The 17,720-nt window shown below is 45.3% G+C and overlaps 1 protein-coding gene across 5 annotated transcripts in view; it reads left to right on the top strand.

Annotated features, from left to right (window-relative positions):
- PDE4B (phosphodiesterase 4B) overlaps positions 1-17,720 on the top strand; it is a 195,343-nt gene that overhangs the window by 134,855 nt on the left and 42,768 nt on the right. For 4 of the 5 annotated variants that reach the window (XM_074875812.1, XM_074875813.1, XM_074875815.1 and 1 more), the window contains 4 exons: positions 607-801; positions 2,396-2,432; positions 2,531-2,601; positions 6,125-6,174. In XM_074875812.1, the coding sequence (XP_074731913.1) occupies positions 607-801; positions 2,396-2,432; positions 2,531-2,601; positions 6,125-6,174 (353 nt within the window). Of the gene's footprint in view, positions 1-606; positions 802-2,395; positions 2,433-2,530; positions 2,602-6,124; positions 6,175-13,064; positions 13,084-17,720 lie in introns of those variants that run through there. The other variant, XM_074875818.1, reaches the window with a different exon arrangement.

Genomic DNA, 17,720 nt, shown 5'->3' with positions numbered 1-17,720 from the left:
GAAATTCACTGAACTAATATCCCGAATGGCTGAGACATGAACTATGGCTGAAAAGAAACTCGGACATCCAGCTCGCATAACTGCCAAGTCCTCACCAATTTCGCAGGATTCCACAAATTTACTTCCAGAGCGGATGGGGACTGTGCTTGGCTGGAGGATGGATGGTGGCACATCAGAGCTTCTTTAGTCCTTGTTACGCTTGTAAGGCTTGGTGTGAGGTTTGGCAAATTGAACCCCCTGCCTTGTGCGAAGGCTGCGGCCATGGGGGCGGCGGGGGGCGAGCGGCAGAGCTTGGTGACGGTGTTTAGCTGCTGCAGGTTCATGCTGAGAGTGACAGTAGCTGTGCTGAGCTTAGAGAAATCCAGGCTGGAGGAAGACTGAGCAGGGGAAGGCAGGAAAGAAGCCTTGGGGGTAAAGGTTTTATCATCAGGCAGAGTCTTGCTTGAATATAGTGAAAATAAGCCAGCGAGAGGCTCCAGTTAAGTGTAGCCCTGTGTCTCCTGCCCTGAGCAAATGACACGGCACGGGCAACGCAAGTGTGACACGTGCACCTCAAAACACCTTTAGTCAGACGTGCGTGACACACGATATGTGTTTTGTTCACAGCTTCGACGTGGAAAATGGCCCATCCCCAGGTCGCAGCCCGCTGGACCCACAGGCCGGCTCCTCGTCGGGACTCGTGTTGCACACGACGTTCCCAGGCCACAGCCAGCGCCGAGAATCCTTCCTGTACAGGTCTGACAGCGACTATGACTTATCACCAAAGACAATGTCCAGGAACTCTTCTCTCCCGAGTGAACAGTAAGCAGAAATTCAGATCGTATCATATTTTACAGTAACTAAGAGTTTTACATGGCCCCCTGTAATCCTCAGAGCTCTGTTAAGTGGAGCTTAAGGGTGGTGCTCACGTTTCACAGCCTGAGTGCCCAAGACGGGTGCTTTTATAGTCTGCCAAGGCACGACTTCTCCCCATCAAAACATTCCCCTTTCCTCCATAATTTAGCTAAAGAGCTTCCAAAGCCGTACCCTGAAAGAACAGAGAATTCTTGCATTTTCCTTTTCTTGGGACTAGTTCTTCCCATGGGAATTGGTGTCTGGGGGGTGAAGCGCTTGCAGGTAGCTGCGGGGTAGAGCCCGGGCTGTGCTCAGGGCAGAGCCCGCTGCGAGCTGCCCGTGTCTCCACGGGATTTGCCGGTGGGACAGCCCCGTCCCTCCAGCACCCAACTTGCTCATGCTCCCTTTTCTCCCGTTATACTCTCACCGTGTGTTCTCAGAGCCCGGTGAGCATCATCTTGGCTTTTTCATAGGTAGGTAACGCTCCATTAGCCTGGACAACAGAAATATGACTGTACTTATATTTCCAGTATTACTCTTCCCCATCCTGTTTTCTGTCATGGGTTGTTCACTAGAACTGAGCAGAAAATACAGCAGAAAGCCGAGACAGATGGTTGAACTTGAGAGGATCAATACAACACAGAGAGTGGAGCTTAAATGAGTGTCCTGGATTTGCAGCCCTTTATTTTAAAAGGCACAGTTTAAAGTTTTAAAGTGACCATTAAGCTATAAAAAAGTGCTCATAAAAAAAAGTTTAACTGTTATGAAAGCCCTACAAGTTTTGTCACGAAATAAAAATCTAAATATTAGCGAGATCCATGAGGAGAATTCCCCTGAATGAGAACATCCCTCCCTGTTAGTTAGCATTTAGTAAATATTTACCAGAGACAAAGTCACCACTCCAACTTATGCAAATACCATTTTTTGTGTAAACAGTGGATTTTAACAATTGCCCCGTGTTCCCAGCAGTGTGCTGGAGGAGCCAGCTATGCTGGGGTGGGGAAAGCCCCATCCAGAGGTGCCCACCACCCTCCTTTCCCCCAGCTTCAGAGCTGCCTGCAGTTAGAAGTGTCCGTTTACTGCAGGCATCAAGTGCTATATATAATATCGCAAAAAAAAAATCCCTCTTATTGACAGTGACAATGTATTTTTCTCAGAACTTCTGCTCAAATCTTCCATGATGAAAACGGCCGGACAAAACCCCGTGTCTGAATAACATTAAAGACAGAGATCAACAAAAGCCAGGAAATTCAAAGCTGACCTTTCCCTAGACCGTTATGGGTTTTTTTCCACCGCAGTGCAAGCGGGCTGCCTTAACTTTTGAATTTCCTGGCTTTTATTGCCTGGCGTTACCAGTCTGAACAGTCGCTCCAGCCAGGTTGTTTTGGATATACGCTGCGAGACCTTTCCATTAGGAACAAGATTTTATGTAGTGTTAAATAAACGCTGTATGGGTTAATGTTTTTTTGTAGTGGGCACTGCCTGGGGAAACCTCCCTCTATAAAATGCTCTTTCTCTGGGGTGAATGTTTGAGGTAAATTTACACATTATTTCTCCTTAGGCATGGGGACGACCTGATTGTCACACCTTTTGCCCAGGTGAGTTGGCAGCCTGTGGGCCTCTCAAATTAAAAAAAAAAAAACATGTAAAACCTTACGTGGAGAAGATGACATCTCCGGTCTTGCCTCCTCTGTAGGTTCTGGCCAGTCTACGAAGCGTGAGGAACAACTTCACGCTCCTTACCAATTTACATGGCACCTCCAACAAGTAAGCCCGTCGTTTTTTGTTCCCTCATGGCTCACACACCACAGGGGCTGGCAGGGTCCGAGCAGGAGTGACGATAGCCGAGGAACTGTGGTAGCCCACGCTCAGACCCCACCAGCCCTGGGCTACCACTGTGCTGTGTGTGGCCTGCTCCACCCCTCGCGCGAGACTGGAAGAGCGCGGTGACCCTGAGGAGGGGTCATGTATTTCAACTTGGGAAGGGGGTTTGATGTGTTTCTGGGCACGGTGGGGGCGTGTGGGGTGGGATCTTCCTTGCTTTGCCACCGTGGCTGGCCCAGGTGCTTGTTAGGAGCCCAGCTGGGTGCGGAGGCAGCGTCGGTGTTGGGTTGAACTGCGGTGTTGCCCTTCGTTTCCACCGTTGTTTCACAAGAGAGGCGGTCACGCCAAGGAGGGAAACCCCAAGCACGGGGCTGTGGGGACGGTGAGGGTTTCCACGACAGGACAGGCAGCAGATCAGCTTGGGGGCTGCCCAGAGAACTGGCCTGTGCTGCCTGCAGGCCTGGGTCGCTTCTCTTGACGCTAATTGCACCGAGTGGGGAAGGTGATGCACTGAACTTAAGAGGAGGATGTTGTTTTTCATACCTGCTGAAGAGGAGAAACCAAGCAAACTCCTTTTTACGCCTCTGTCCGGAACCACCGTTTCCCCTTAGCTATTTATGAGCCAGCCATCGTCATTTTCTGGCCTGTTTTGCCCCAAGAGAGCTGTTTTGAGTAAAACCAACATCATTCGTTCCTGGCGATGTCGGTTACGCACCCACCCATCCCACCCTGGGACTGGCAGGCGCTGCTCACTCAAAGCGAAGCGAAGGATGAGGTACAAAAATCCCTTCTGGTGGGACACCCCGGGCTCCACACGCGTGAGTGGCATTGCCCGGGTGCCCACCGTGGGCTCTGCTTCCCACCTGCCAACACAGTCTTGTGTTTTACGTAAAGCCCGGTGTTTTATCCTGGCGTGAGGTTTTCCTCCCGTTGATTTCTGTTTGCAAATTTTGATGGGAAGGAACCGCCGCATTCCAAGATGGAGGTTAATAGGAAAACAGATGGCTGAAATAGATTCCTTTTTTTTTTAAGCTTTGCTTTTTTGAACAGCTCAAGCATTTCAGCAGTTCCTAATGAGGAATCTGAAATTGGATGGGGCCGGAAGGAAGCGAGGGCGTAACCTGTAGGACACACAGGCATCTCGCAGTGTCCTTTTGAAAACATTCCCAGATTTGATTGAGGTATAAAGTCACTCGCCCAAGCCAAAGCAAAAGTCGTTAAATGTTTAAACCATTATATACCAAACATCCAAGTCCGTGGCAGAATGTGCTTCCAGGCGCTGTGGAGCTTTCCGCACTGTTTCCAAACAGCTCTGCTGGGTTACAGCCGTGCTGCCAGCTCATGATTTTATCATATGTCTCATGATATGTGGTATTTTACTTAAATTTTTGCTCTGGGGATCATGAGAATCTCAGCTTTTCTTTAGCCCCTCCTCTCCCCTCTTTTTGCCTCCTCCTCCACCCTTCCTGGCCGGAGAAAGAAAAAGAGGATGCTGTCCCGCATATTTACAGAAATGTTGGAAAATATGAATGTTGAGGGCTGGAGGAAAAAAAAACAACTAGAAGTCATATTTTTTGCACTTTAACGTCAGGATTTTTAAGGCAGTTTCCTGATTGGAAAAGAGGAGAGTATGATTAATGGTTTCAGAGTGCCCAAGTTTGGCAGATGGGGCCCAGGACACGGTCAGAAAGCATCCGGTGCCTCCTCTGCTTAATACCCACCAGCAAGAGGGAAGGAGCGGGAAGCGGGAGCCGTGTACGCTTGAGCGTGGTGGTGTCTAAGAAAGGACAGCGCTGTCGAAACCCAGATCCCTGGGTCTCTGTTGCCTGCGCCCTGGCTGCCGCAGAAACCAGGATGGGCACGGCCAGGACATAATTGGAGGATGCCGGGAGCGGTGCCGTTCCCTTTTCAGGCTCCGCAGCGGGGAATACCCTACTGAATTGTAGTTCATCCCTCCCCGCCCCCCCGAAGGCATGTCTGTGCAACGCCGTGCTGGGTTTGGAGATACCTGGAGCAACGTCTCCCCAGATACTGGAAGCGCTGCAGCCGCGGCGTGGTGTCCCTCTTGGGGAGTTTCTGTTTTTGAGAGATTTCAAGATTTGGCTTTTCAAAGGCTCAGCAGAGGCAGGTTAGGGCAGATTTTCAGAGAAGTCGGCATCCAACATGTGCGCCCTGTGCTGAACCCTTCGAAGAATCTGGGTCCTGCAGCTCCTTCCAGAAAAGCTGAGCCTTTGAAATCCCAGCTGGGAAGCGGGTGCTGAGCCTGGGGGAGGCAGAGGAGGAGGAGGATTTGGAGCTGTTGGCAGACTGGGAGGCTGGGGCCGAGGGTCTGAAGCGGGACTGTAGCTGCATTACTCTGAACGGGGATCTTACCTGGTTAGCGAGGCCTTCCTGGAGCACTTCTGAAGAACCCCCTGGAGCTACAATTGCAGCAGAATTGAGCTGCTCACTTGCTTTGATTTTAGCTTCAAAGGAGAGCTGGCAAATAATGGATGTTTCAGTTCAGTGGCTGACTCAAAAAATTGGGGTTAGGAGGTTGGCTAAGAGAGAGTGTGGGGAAATCTGGCTTCAGTTAAAATGTATCAGACACTTCTTAGGGAAGCAAAAGTCCAAAGTTTCATTTCTGGTCAGCCTGAAGTACTGCATTCAATCCAAAATGAAGTATCTTGATTTTGATGTCAACTCTTGTTAACTTTAAAAAAGAAGTCTCTTTTTTTCTCCCGAGTAGATTATAGTTTCAACTTGAAAAATTAACAGTTTTATTTGGCAAATCTCACAATGAAATATTTTGACATTTGGAGAAACACTGCACCCTTTTTCCAGTCAGACCCTGTTTGCTTGACTTGGACCAATTCTTCAAATAGCTTTTGGTCCCTCCGAAATCCAGACTTTTCCGATGAAATTGTTGCTCCTAGTCAAAAAAAAGTCCTTCAGCTGTTTCAGAGCTTACACTAGTGACTGCAGCATCTTCTTACTTGCTTCCAGGTGCAATTCAAGCTGCAGGGTTTAAGCCAAACATTTCTCACCTGTGGCATTGCCTTGCAGCCTGCACCCTGCCATTGCTTTAGGGTCCAGTCCAGACCTCACAGGGAAAAGCTTTTCAGGAGAAAGTCTTGATCCTGGGGGACCCATGATGCCTTCAGCCACAAAGACCGGCCCTTGCTGACTTCCAGGCATATTTTGAGCAGAAAGTTGCAAAGGCGGGGTGGGATGATGGTACATCTTTCCTGGTGTACCTTCTTCCCAGCATGGGTGTGTGCCTAGCCAGGGGACAGACGTCTTTGGGTGTTCCTAACAGATACATTGATACTGCTCATTAACTGCCCGCATCATCTGAAAGTGATTTGGACTTCTTTGTGAGCATGAAAAGGGATTTTTAACTGCAGGAGCTGGCAGTTTGAACTGCCAACAGGGTTTGAAATGATAAAATAATACCTATTTATAAAGTGTTCTTTATCCCTCTTAGGAGATCTCCAGCAACGAGCCAGCCACCTGTCTCCAGAGTTAGCCTGCAAGGTACGTGTGTGACTTTGATAATCGCCTGCAAGGTCAAATGCAGAGGACACTTATTGCACATCATTTTACTAACAGCTGCTTCTCTGCCCCCTCCCCTTGGTGTGATTCTGGGCTCATGGAGCTTCTGCTGAGTTACTCATGCAAAACCAATACGAGGGAACCATCAGGCCCAAAATATTGTTATTTTAATAGTTTGGGTTTGGGGTTTATCCTTGTATGTTAGCATAAAAGAGGAACATGATTTTGGTTTGATAGTCATGGCCACAGTGACTGCTATTGTTCTGAGTCCCTGTGCTGCACAGGCCTGGACAAGCCCCAGCCAACAAGCCTTGAACAGGCTCAGACACAGCCGTAGGGTTTTTTGTCCTGTTTATTTCAGTTTGTTTCCAGGTGATCTATGTAAAAATTGCAATCTCAAAAACCTTTCTCAGGTGAAACTTCCTCTGCTTTTATTAGGCTGCCCCGAAACAGTGTTTTTTTCATTTTGTTGTTTACTTGCGGTCTTTTGAAATCTACATTTACATCGAACGCGAGCAGGAGTCGGTGAGGGTGGTTAATCCCATCTTCTTCCCTGTCTGCTTCCTCCTGCACACGAGGTTCCTCGGTCCCCTTGTCCTCACCCCCGTGTCAGGTCAGAGACCACAGCAAACACAAGTAGGTTTGGCAACGATCATGGAGGAGAGTAACACGGAGCAAAGCCTCCGGGTGAGGGGCAGCGGGCACTGCGCTGCATACAGCCCGTGGGACCCCCCTCAAGAACAGAGCTGGCCCTACTTGCGCTAATTTAAAGGTTACTCCCACACAGAAGGAGATAAGATTTAGAGGAGTGCCCGTTTGTAAGGTTTAATCTCAGCCTTTCCAGCAACTATGTGCTTGGAGGGACTAATAAAGGTTAATTTTTACAGTGTCTGAAACCTGGATAACTAACGATCATTTCCTTTCGTGCTGTGTATTATTTACTGTCTGGGGACACAAATAGTCCTGGAGACTTCCAGATTAGGTTCCTCAAAACTTGTTAATGGGATGTGGAAACCTCTGATGCAGAAACAAAACTGGACATCACGATCTTGACCTGCCTTCTCCTTCACTCCCTCCCTGTGAGCAGTGTCGAGTCAGGGCTAGCAGGAATGCAACTCGTCACCTTATTTAAGAATCTGTTCTAGCAAGACCTTGATTCTTTGGCCTGTGTGAAAAAAATCATGGAAAATTTCATAAGCTTTCCATAGACCCGTTTATATGAGCTACAGAATCTATTAACGAGGAGAGAATTCCCTTCCAGGAATTTTTAGGTTAATTTTATTAACATTTTCTGTGGAAAGAATCGCTTTCAATGTTTTAACACTTTGTAAATATTTTTCTACAGTATTTCCAACATGAGCCGTAGGATACTTGTTACTTTTTAGCTAACTCAAGCTTCTAATGCTTGAATACATGAAAGCTTCAGCTTCCTTTTTGATTGAAGGGTCTGACACACATAATTGTAGAGCAAGTTTTGTGTTACCCTGCAAAGCTCAAAAAGAGAAAGAAACGTAGAAGAATCCAACTTTTAGCATTTTTAACCTTGTGATCCTGACTCATGGCTTTTAATGTTTCGGTGCTAGTAATTACCTGTGGATTGGTGAATGTATGTAAAATAAACTATATTAACATCTTACCTGAGATGTGAAAAAAGAAAATGCCCAGATGTGGAAATGAGCCACGCTGGGTGCATTTTCAGTATGCAGATTTTCATTTGGTAACAAAAGGACTGTGGAAGAAAAGTGCAGCTCAGTGGTAAAAAGTAGAGAATTATAGGCAGGATTTGTGGCCCCTCAAGTGAAGGAGTTCTTAACCACGAATCTTAACTGGCTTGAGGTGAAGTCTAAAAATGAAACAAAAATTATCAGTTGTATCATTACAACTTAAGTAAATTGTGACAGTACGTAGATAAGAATAAGAAATAGTTTTGAGATTGATATTGTGTTATTTCCTACATGAAAGAAGCCAACATTGACACTATAAATGGAAAAGCCTGGGGTTCTTAGTTAAATTCAGTTTCAGATTATTTTTGTGGATGAATTTTCCCAGCTCTCCCAGGATCTAGTCTCTAGACTGAAGCAATCCCTTCCCGCCCAGCGTAAGATGTTCTATCTGCCCTACCAAGGGCGTCGGGAGCCACCTCGCTGAGAAGGGACAGCAGCTCTGACACGGGGAAGGGAGACTCTGAAAAACAGCCTGATAGAGCTGCCAGACTCACAACTTGTTGGGTAGTTTGCAAGGCTGAGGGTTGTAGCCAAGAGAGGGGATGTGCTCTTCTCGCTGAGGCCAGCGCCCCGACATCGGCCTCCTCGCTTCCGTGGTGGCCCGTGCTCACGTGGGAACAGAGGTGTGGTGAACAATACCAGTGTTACTTTATCCTGCAGTTACTTATTTTCGTTTTCTGTGCTATTTCAGCGTGTAAGCCAGGACCTTTCTGAATTTCTGACCTTATTGTTGAATTTGGTGACCCCGCTTTGCTGCCCAGAGCACGTTCCAGGTTGCTGTAGAGCCTCTCGTGTTCCCCGTGGAGGCTGCAGTCCCTCTGTACGGCCGTTCCCTTCATCACTTTGGTTCCTTTACCTATTTACAGCCATTCTTACATACTGTAACTCCTCTCAGTATAGCAGGAAACAATGACGGCTGTTTACTTTCTAAGGAAGTTTCCATTTAAATGCAGCAACAACAAAGATTTTTAGGGGATTTTTTTTTTTCAGTGTTTGTAGCTTTTTTCCCCTAGATGGCTTCTGATTTGGAAATTATGAAAGGAAGGAGAGATTTTCCTAGCAGAACACTTCCAGCTATGTGCCAGTGGCTCCTGTGACTGAAAGGATGCAGAGTGTTTTTCCTGAAAGTTTTGGAGAAGGAAACAGTAATGTTTTGATTGGGACTAGGCTGCGTTACATCTCTCTAGATAAAAGAATGTGTTTTGAACTGAAATGTGTTTATATCCTCTAGATTGGTTAGTCGGCAAAGCTCGGAATTTTATTTTAGCTCTCCCATGTCACACATTGATTCATAGATTTACCACAATCAATTGACATCAGTATGAGCACCTCATATATGTCTCCTTTTATTTGTCATTAGTGGAGTGATTTATATCCTGTTATGAAAAGTACAGAACTCAGGGTTTAAAGCAAACTAGCATACATTAATAAAATTACCCTGGAGGGAGACAAATTACATTCAGCATTTGCACTGGAAGTAATACATGCCAGCTGTTTACTCCAGCTCGAATATTACAGGATTTGTCGGTTGTTTCAAACCAAGAGGAGGCAAATCTGGTGCTCGTGTACTCCCAAGGAGTTGCATCACTGAGGACCCAGGCCCATGGCAAAATGAATGAGCTGTGTTGAAATGATGACATTCTTTTTCTTTTTTGCTTTCATTTTCTTGAAAGTTATGAAAAATTCTGGCCATTTTTTTCATGGGACGAAGTGCTTTCAAAGCCGGTACTGATGTCACTGTAAATTTCAGAGCTTTCTTAACCTTATAACCACAGCCATAAAAGGAAGAGGAAGATGTATTGAACATCCTGTGTTTTGTCCTTGGTATCAGCTTAAATAAATCTGGCAGATTTTTCCTGTTGTTTTGTTATAACTGCAGATCACAGGAATGAACAAAATTGCTTTTATGAATTAACTGAGAAACCATAACATGGAAATATGAAGCTGTAGCAAAAAGTACATAAATCCTTAATTAGCTGATGTACTCCACAGCTGGGGAGGATAATGGGAATACTCCAGGCCACGAGGTTCCTGAGCGGTACAGAGCATTACAGACTGCGATTGCACCGGGCCGGGATCACCAGCGGGTGCTGCCCAGCTGCCTTCTCTGGAGTTACAGAAACAAGGATATAAACACGTTGTCACACAAATCTCTGTGACGTTTCTTTCTCCTCTTCTCCTTTTTTTGGTTTTAAACACGGCCTCTGCCACAGTTTCTTTCCTTGACCTCTGTGCCACTTTGCGCTCAGTGAATCCATCAGCCCCTTCTCTTCTTGATTCAGCTCCCCTGGCATCACCAAAGGGTCTTTAGTTCCTACCCAATTGATTCAACTAATAAAATCTTTAACCAGCAACAAGTCTGGCGGTTCCTGCTTAGTTCCTTTCCTTCCTCCATATTTATGTACTTCACTGACCCTAATTCCCTCTGAATTAAATCGTCTTTCACTGGCTGCCGCATTCAGCCTAAGCCTTTCTTTCATTCTTCCACCCATTTTGGTACAATCTTTTCTCCATCTGTTTTGTTTCCTCTGTATTTTTCCCAGGACTTTTTCATATTTTACAACATTCTTTCTCCCAGCTCAGTGCAGGATCGGTGCTGCTTGCTTAGATTCCCAATTCCGAGGCTTCTCCCTCACTGCTTGACAGTGGTTGTGTGCCTGCTCTTCACTTTTGTCTGCACTAGTGGAGGTTTCTCGTGCCATCACCTTATTTTTGCCGTGTGTTACCTGCGGGCGCTGAGGTAAATGACCCCTGTCTTCCCCATCGCAGAGATTCTGGAGAAAGACGCAACTGGGAGCGAGAAGCCTCTTGGGATGAACTGGGGGACAGGGGAGAGGTGGCTGCCAAAAGGCCAAGCCCCAGATGAACAGTATTTTTCCATGCTGGTTCGTTTGATAAGCCGCTGCATTTATTTGTTAGCGACAGCTGACAGGGGCAAAACATGGTGTTAAGGGCCAAACAGCGTCGCGCGCTTCCTGGAGCTGCAAGGGGGTTGCAGAAACTTTTCTCAAGAGCCAGCAACCAAGTGCCCCTTGGATACTTTCAACACTGCATAATTATAGTCTGTCCTCACAATTAATTATATACCTAGCAATATAATACAGTTGATTTGCAACCCGAGGCTTTGGGGGGTGTAGTGCTTTGGGATATGTCACACACAGGCTTTTCAGGGCTCATGGGATTAAAGCTTTGTTAAAATTCCTCTCTGGGGATGGGAGTGAAAGGTTGGTATTTTTCTTGCTTGTGCCTTAGCCTCTGCTTTCCTGTACATCTGCACGTTTGTCTGCACTTCTCACATGCCTTTACACGAACTCCAAACTTGTACTCTTTCATTTTTTTTATGTGGGTGTAAGATGTACACAGACTCGTGCACGAACATTTGTATAAAGCATAAACAAAAGACTGGATAATACTGGTGCTCGTGCTAATGAGAGTCCCAACTTTTTGTGGGAGTTAACAAGCCCTGTTAAAGAGCATCAAAGTCAGCTCTTGGTTACAAATATCTATAAATCCCCAGTAATTAGTGTGGAGCTAGTGCTCTTGCACCATACTTCCTCTGCTTGGCGTGCAGAGAATGGCTCTGGGCACATACAAACTAGAGGATTCATTTTGAAATTCTGTTGGTCTGCTGTGAGTTTGGCTGAAGATCTGGCCTTTTGATTCTGAGACAGATTGTACAAGTCAAGTAGATGCGGTGTTTTAGGCTTTTAACAGGAGTGCAAGAGGAACCCTGTGTTATCCAATAGCTGTATTATCCAAGAGCTGAGCTAAAAAGCAACTGGTTGTGCATAGTAAGTACAATGGTGCTGTGGACTGTAAATATTATTATCTACAAATATTATTTTTAAAGGATGCAGTGCTATAATGATGCAGACTATTTAGAAACTAAGCAAAACTGTGAAAGAAATCATATAGATATCAGCTTAAGGATGTGACTGAGTAAACTTAAGGCTGGTGAATGGTGAAGTGATTTCTGCTGCTCGAGAAATTAAAAGTGCGTTTCAAAGTGAACTGTAAAAATTACCTGCAGAAAAAGCAAGCGTGACTTGCCCACGCTGGGGATGTCCAGAGGCCATTTCTGGCTCTTCGGGGGCAGTTCATTCCCACGGAGAGTCCGTTTCGTGTGTTGTGCCTGCCTGCAAACACACCCCCCCTGAAAGTTGGACTCATGCATCTTAGTAAGTATTTCAGTTATGCTATTGACGTCAATGCAGTCATTAAATAGATTGCCGGCCCTCCCATCAGTAAACCTGTGCCAAAGACCTAGAGGCAGACACATTTTAAAAGAAGAACATCAGGTTTTCTTTTAGCGTTTGGAGAGAATAAGGGAAAAGTTTCTTCTGAAGTCACTACACTTTGTAATAAGGGGGGGGGGGGGGGGTGTTTGCTTAATTTTCTAAGACTCCTTTTCTGCGAAGATAATTGCTGCGTTTTTTTTAACACCCTTTTGTTATGTTACTGTGCACATAAACAACTCCAAATGAGACTAAAGAGTCATTTTTTGTGATCAGCTCCAGCTGAAAAATGACACTCATTTTAGGTCTCCCGGCTAGATTTATTTGTGTATCAAGTAACAGAAGGTATTCAGGCAAACCTGTTTAGCCTTTGACTCCAGAAATTCTGCAAGGATTGATTTCATGACATCTATATAAGAAAATAGCCTTCATTTCTCCTCAGCAGGCTCTGAAGACATACAAGCTAATCATGACTCCATAGCAACGGATAAAAACTGTTTTCCCCTCCACCCCACCTGTGGATGTCACATGAAGATGCTACACGTGCTGCTGCCATCAGGAGCCTGTCACTCCCCGGGGCCCAGCTGCCACCCGCGGCCGTGGGGCGAGCGGCCGCGGTGCCGCCGGGACCCCCTGCCTGTGCTCACACTGTCCTCCTGTATTTCTGAGACGGGCTGGGCTCTCCGGGGCCGGCCGAGACGGCTCTTCATGAGCATGGCAGGGGAGATACCTCCCTCCTGGAGCTGCTGTCCTGCCCTTTGCTGCTGAAGGCAGCTCTGGGTTGTGCAGGTTTCCTTGCCCGGTGTCACCAACTGCTCTGGCCGCTGGACGGAGGCTCCAAAGGGGCCACAAGCTGAAAATCTAAGGATATATATATAGATGTCATCCTCACCCAGGTGGAGGGAGTACCTTTCCTTTGACAAGATAAGCAGGTATGTTGTAATCAACAGCAGCGATGCGTTTTTGAGGAACAGTTGAGGAGCCAAACCGCTGTTGGTTTTTTTTTTGTTGTTGAGGTTGTCATTTCACTGATGATACCGCGCTCTGCTACGTAGGATAAAACCATCAAAACAGTCATAGGTTGTTAAGAGGGCTTCTCTGTGGTGGATGGTTTCTTTCTGAATGATCCAGGCAACTGCCAACCCAAGGTGGCAATGAAAAGATCTTCATGGTGGCATTCTCTTGTTGTGTCCCCATATTCACTCTGCTCTTTAAGCACAGGTCAAGCCCTGAAAGCCCTCTATTGCTTTACTCAGCTCCCATGCGGATTGGATTGCTTAAGGCCTCTGCGAAGACAATGAGACTTTGCCATTGCTAATATCAGAGTTGATAAAATCTGTGTTTCTTTTGTTTTCTGCATCGAATGATATTAGTTGCTGTGGGTGAGATTTTGACATCACAGTCTTCAGCGTACTGAATCAGTTCCATATGAGTTTGAGAAATGTGTGCTTGATCTGAGAAAAAAAACAAACCAAAACAAACAAAAACACCCAAACCAAACTTCTGGCGGGCCGAGTTATTTTTTTTTAGGTCGTGGGGCACAGTTTGTGCATGCCTTAGTGATGAATAGGGTTCTTCATTGTCCCAGTGATTTGAGCCCCTTCAACTTCCATGTCATCAGCATTTTCCAGCCAGTGGGAGCTGAAACGGACTCCCGAAAGCACCCATCAGCTCATCCCCGCAGCAGCTATATATAAGTTTCTCCTTCCTCCCCCGAGGTTGAGCTCAGTGCCGCGGCGTTGTGTCCCGGACGCAGCTGGCCATGGGAGTGTGAGAGGCTGCGTCCGAGGAGCCGTGCGGAGACATTCCCAGGGTAACGCACCGCACAATCCCCAGAGCCATCAGCCTGTCCTGGGGCGGTCCCAATGTTCAAAACTTTGCCCTCCTGCAGGATCTGAGTCCCAAGTGTAAGTGGCTTTCTTGTTGTGTTTTCAAAGGTATTTCGAAGTTTGTGTTTTGATTGTCAGCGGCCAAATCATTCGGTCAGTAGTGGGGCAGGAATTCCCACTGACTGTTTGGAATCATTAGTCTTGGTGGGAGCGGTGTTTGGTTCTGGTTTGTAGGGGCACAGGCAGAGGGCAAAGCACTGGCCTGGATGGACAGAATTTGAATACGCCAGTTGTCCTCTGTAGGGTAGACATTTTGCCCACCACAGTTAACTCGACAATTATAACAATTACAAAGTTTAAAACTTTAAGAGCTTTTAAAATCAATATATCATCCAGGTAGAATTAAAAGAGGGAGTAAAGGCTTGCTAATGCGCTTTTCCCTCTATTCAGTTACGGAATTGCATCCGTTCTGAGATATGGTTTAGACTCACCCTTTCCCAAACGGTGGTACTGAACAATGAGCATATTGACTGTTCTCAGTGTTCAAATCACCCAGAAATGCTCTGGTTTTATTACCAGTATCTCTTCATCTCCTGATTGACTAAAAAAGATTTCTATAGTTAAGCGTGGTATGCTTATTAATGTAATCATAATGTCATTGTGCAACTGGTAGAGAATGTTACGCTAATAGTTAATTAAACATTTTATTGTAATATTGTTTTCTCTGTAAGAAGTGTCTGTAAATGACAGCCTTAAGTATTGTATAATTGCAATACTTTTTTGACAGAAAGGAAACAACTGTTAATTATTTATGGTTATTAATAAAACATGCCAGGTTCTTAAATTAATTCAGTTCATTGGAAAAATATGTATGCTTACAAAGATTTAAATTTTTTAAACAGCAGACTTTAGAAAACATCTAAATACATCCGTCCCTGTGGAATATGTTCTCATGTCTAAAGGTATCATTGATTGACTTTGTTGTGTGTTCAGGCACTTAATCATTTTAGGAATTCAGAATGTACAAAAAAAAACCCCAAAAACCCCTCCAAAATCTAGCAGGGTGCTGATTTGACAGGTCTTTTGATTTTGTGTTCAGTACTGTGCCTGTCAAAGGCCAGTGGCAAACAGCCTTTCATCAACCAGAAGAGTAGGACCTGACCCAAGGTTAGATGCTGGGTTTTGTTGTTTACTAGGAGCCATGATCAGTGGCCATTCTTCGGTACTAAATACTTACGTAGTTAGATTAAATTTTAAAAGAACCATGCTTTTTAATGTAGATATTCTAGTATAAATATCCTGCTGTCATAAATATACCTTTCCAAGAGGAAATTAAACATCTGTGCATATGAAAACTCCTCTACCACACATCCATACTCTTCAAAAAATTTCTTAAACAGACATCTTTGCATTGTACCTAAAAGGCTCCAGGTTCCAGGCGTTCAGAGCAAGGCTTTGGCTCCAGCTTGCCAATGCCCTTAGAGCGTATTCCAGACACCCCAATGTTTCCATTTAAAATGGGTTGAATCCAGTTTAGGCCTTTCATGCTGCAAGCATGTGTTTGGGGAGTTTTTACAAGCTTAGCACTTAATACCAAAATGATTCTAAAATGTCACATTTTACAGACAGTGTGTTTTTCTTTCAATACTGTACATTAGGTTGACAAAAGCAGGACATGGTTAGAGCAGTCGCGTTCTCTGAAAAACCAGCATACTGTTTGGAGAAGTGGAAAAGCCAGCCTGTCTTCCTGTTCCCTTTCCCTCCCTCCCTGCCTCCTTCCCTCTCTGAGTTTTATCAGAAGTGACCTGAAATCGTGGCCCTGCTGGTACCGACTCGAGCGCAGGACAGCCCGAGAGGACGTGGTATAACCGCCTGCTCTGCGGGGACTGTCAGCCCGTGGGTTGGGTGCAGTGTGGGGCCGATCCTGCTAGCAAAAAATTCAAAGTAAACATTCACAAGTTAGCAAACACAAGCGCGGGGTTTGTCAATAATAGATCTTGTGAGTGTTTGGTAGTTGTGAAATGTTTTCCTCCCTTTCTTCCCAAAGATACTTCTTGAAGAAGAGAAATCCAGATACAAATTTCCAGTCTAACTGGAGTATTTTCTGGTTTAGCAGTAATACTTTATGGGACGTGGTCTACCTCCAGATCCTAGTCAAATACGTATGCTGGGCCTTCATCTTAATTCAAGTTCTTTGGGCAGGGTATTTCCCGAAATTCCTGTTACTGAAATGTCACGAACTGTTTGCAGCTTCCTGGGTTTCAACTATATCGTGTGAAACTTTTAAATATTTCCATCCACTTACAGTGGAATGTACTCTCCAGGTAAAAGCCAAAAATCTGTTACTCACACTTTATAGATCAGGAACAAAAAAATGAAACACAAGAGGAGATGCTGCTCACACCACATTTTTCAGCAGCAGCTGCTCATTCTGAGCCTTGCCTTTGTAACACATCCAAATGTGGTCAATTTAGCAAGCTGCTAGAATGTCTCTTATTGCAAATTGCCTTAAATGGAAAGTCATGTGTGGCTTAAAATCAGATGTTTCACAGAAATTGTATGAATTTCGCTGAACTTATTTCACAGAATTAATTACTTCAGAGAAGTAGTGTGAGTGACAGTGCAGAGACCTTGGCCAAGGCTAACATGAGGTGCCTCTATTATGCTGCTAGATGCAAGAAATTCTGAAAGGTGCCACATAGCATAAAACTTAAAAGCATAAGAAGTAACCACTGGAATAATCTATAGTAGACCAACCCATGTTTGACCTCGGTGGGGAACATTTCCATTTCCACGTCCATTCAATCTGATATTTTAACTGAGACTGTTAATAAGAGTGCCTTTAGTATAGCTGACATTTTGATTTCTTTGGACTCAGTTTGAGGTGCTTAAATAAAGATATTTTGAGGGCCTTAATTAAATGTATTTTGAGAGTGAAAGACTGCTCTTACCTACTGCTGGCTGTAGGGATTTGACAAGCGCTTATGCTTCCAGGTCTGCCTATCATTGCTGGGCTCAAGTTTATCCCCCCTCGGGTCAGGACTGAGACCCCAGATTTGAGGAAAACAGTCATACAGAGCTCCAGGCTTAATTACCTTCTGGCTAAAATGATCCAGATGTAAGAAAAAAACACAAATAAATTATTATCTGGTGTTCTATACTGTCTATTTCTGATTATGGATACCCGTGTAATGAATCTGATGCTGTGTCCCCGGCAATTTGGGGAAAATATGGTCAAGTTCTGAGCCATGTCCCAAATATGTCTTTTAAAAAGCTGGCGAGCAGGGTGTGATGGCCTCAGTTTGAAGGTGACACAGAGGCACAGCGGAGATCAGCACGTGAAAGGATTAATATGGAATATTAAAAGCTGTCAAAACAAATGATGCTGTAGTTTGTAGGATACTGACATCTCCCTCTTCCTCCCCACCCTTTTACCCGTGGGACTTACTCTGTGATTTTAAACAGATTATTCTAAAAGGCTGTACGTGCAGTTTAGTAAACATAAAGCACACTGAGTCACAGCTACGAACAGCTGAAATTGTTCGCTAGGGTAGATTAATACAGATGATTAGCACAGTGAGTATTTTAGCTCTGTTGTCAGCTACTGCGGGTCTGAAGATTTTTAGTTTTGTGACTTGAGGCTCACGCTGAATGTTCAGAGTTGCAGCGTGTGGACGTGCAAAAAGTGAATCCATAGGTCTAGGGGTGCCACCAGAGAGCCCAGAGGGACGCTGGCTTAA

This window comes from Strix uralensis, chromosome 8 (assembly GCF_047716275.1).
Source record: "Strix uralensis isolate ZFMK-TIS-50842 chromosome 8, bStrUra1, whole genome shotgun sequence".
Lineage (NCBI taxonomy): Eukaryota > Metazoa > Chordata > Aves > Strigiformes > Strigidae > Strix > Strix uralensis.
Note: the sequence above shows the minus strand (reverse complement) of the source record. Positions and strands in the feature narration are given on the sequence as shown.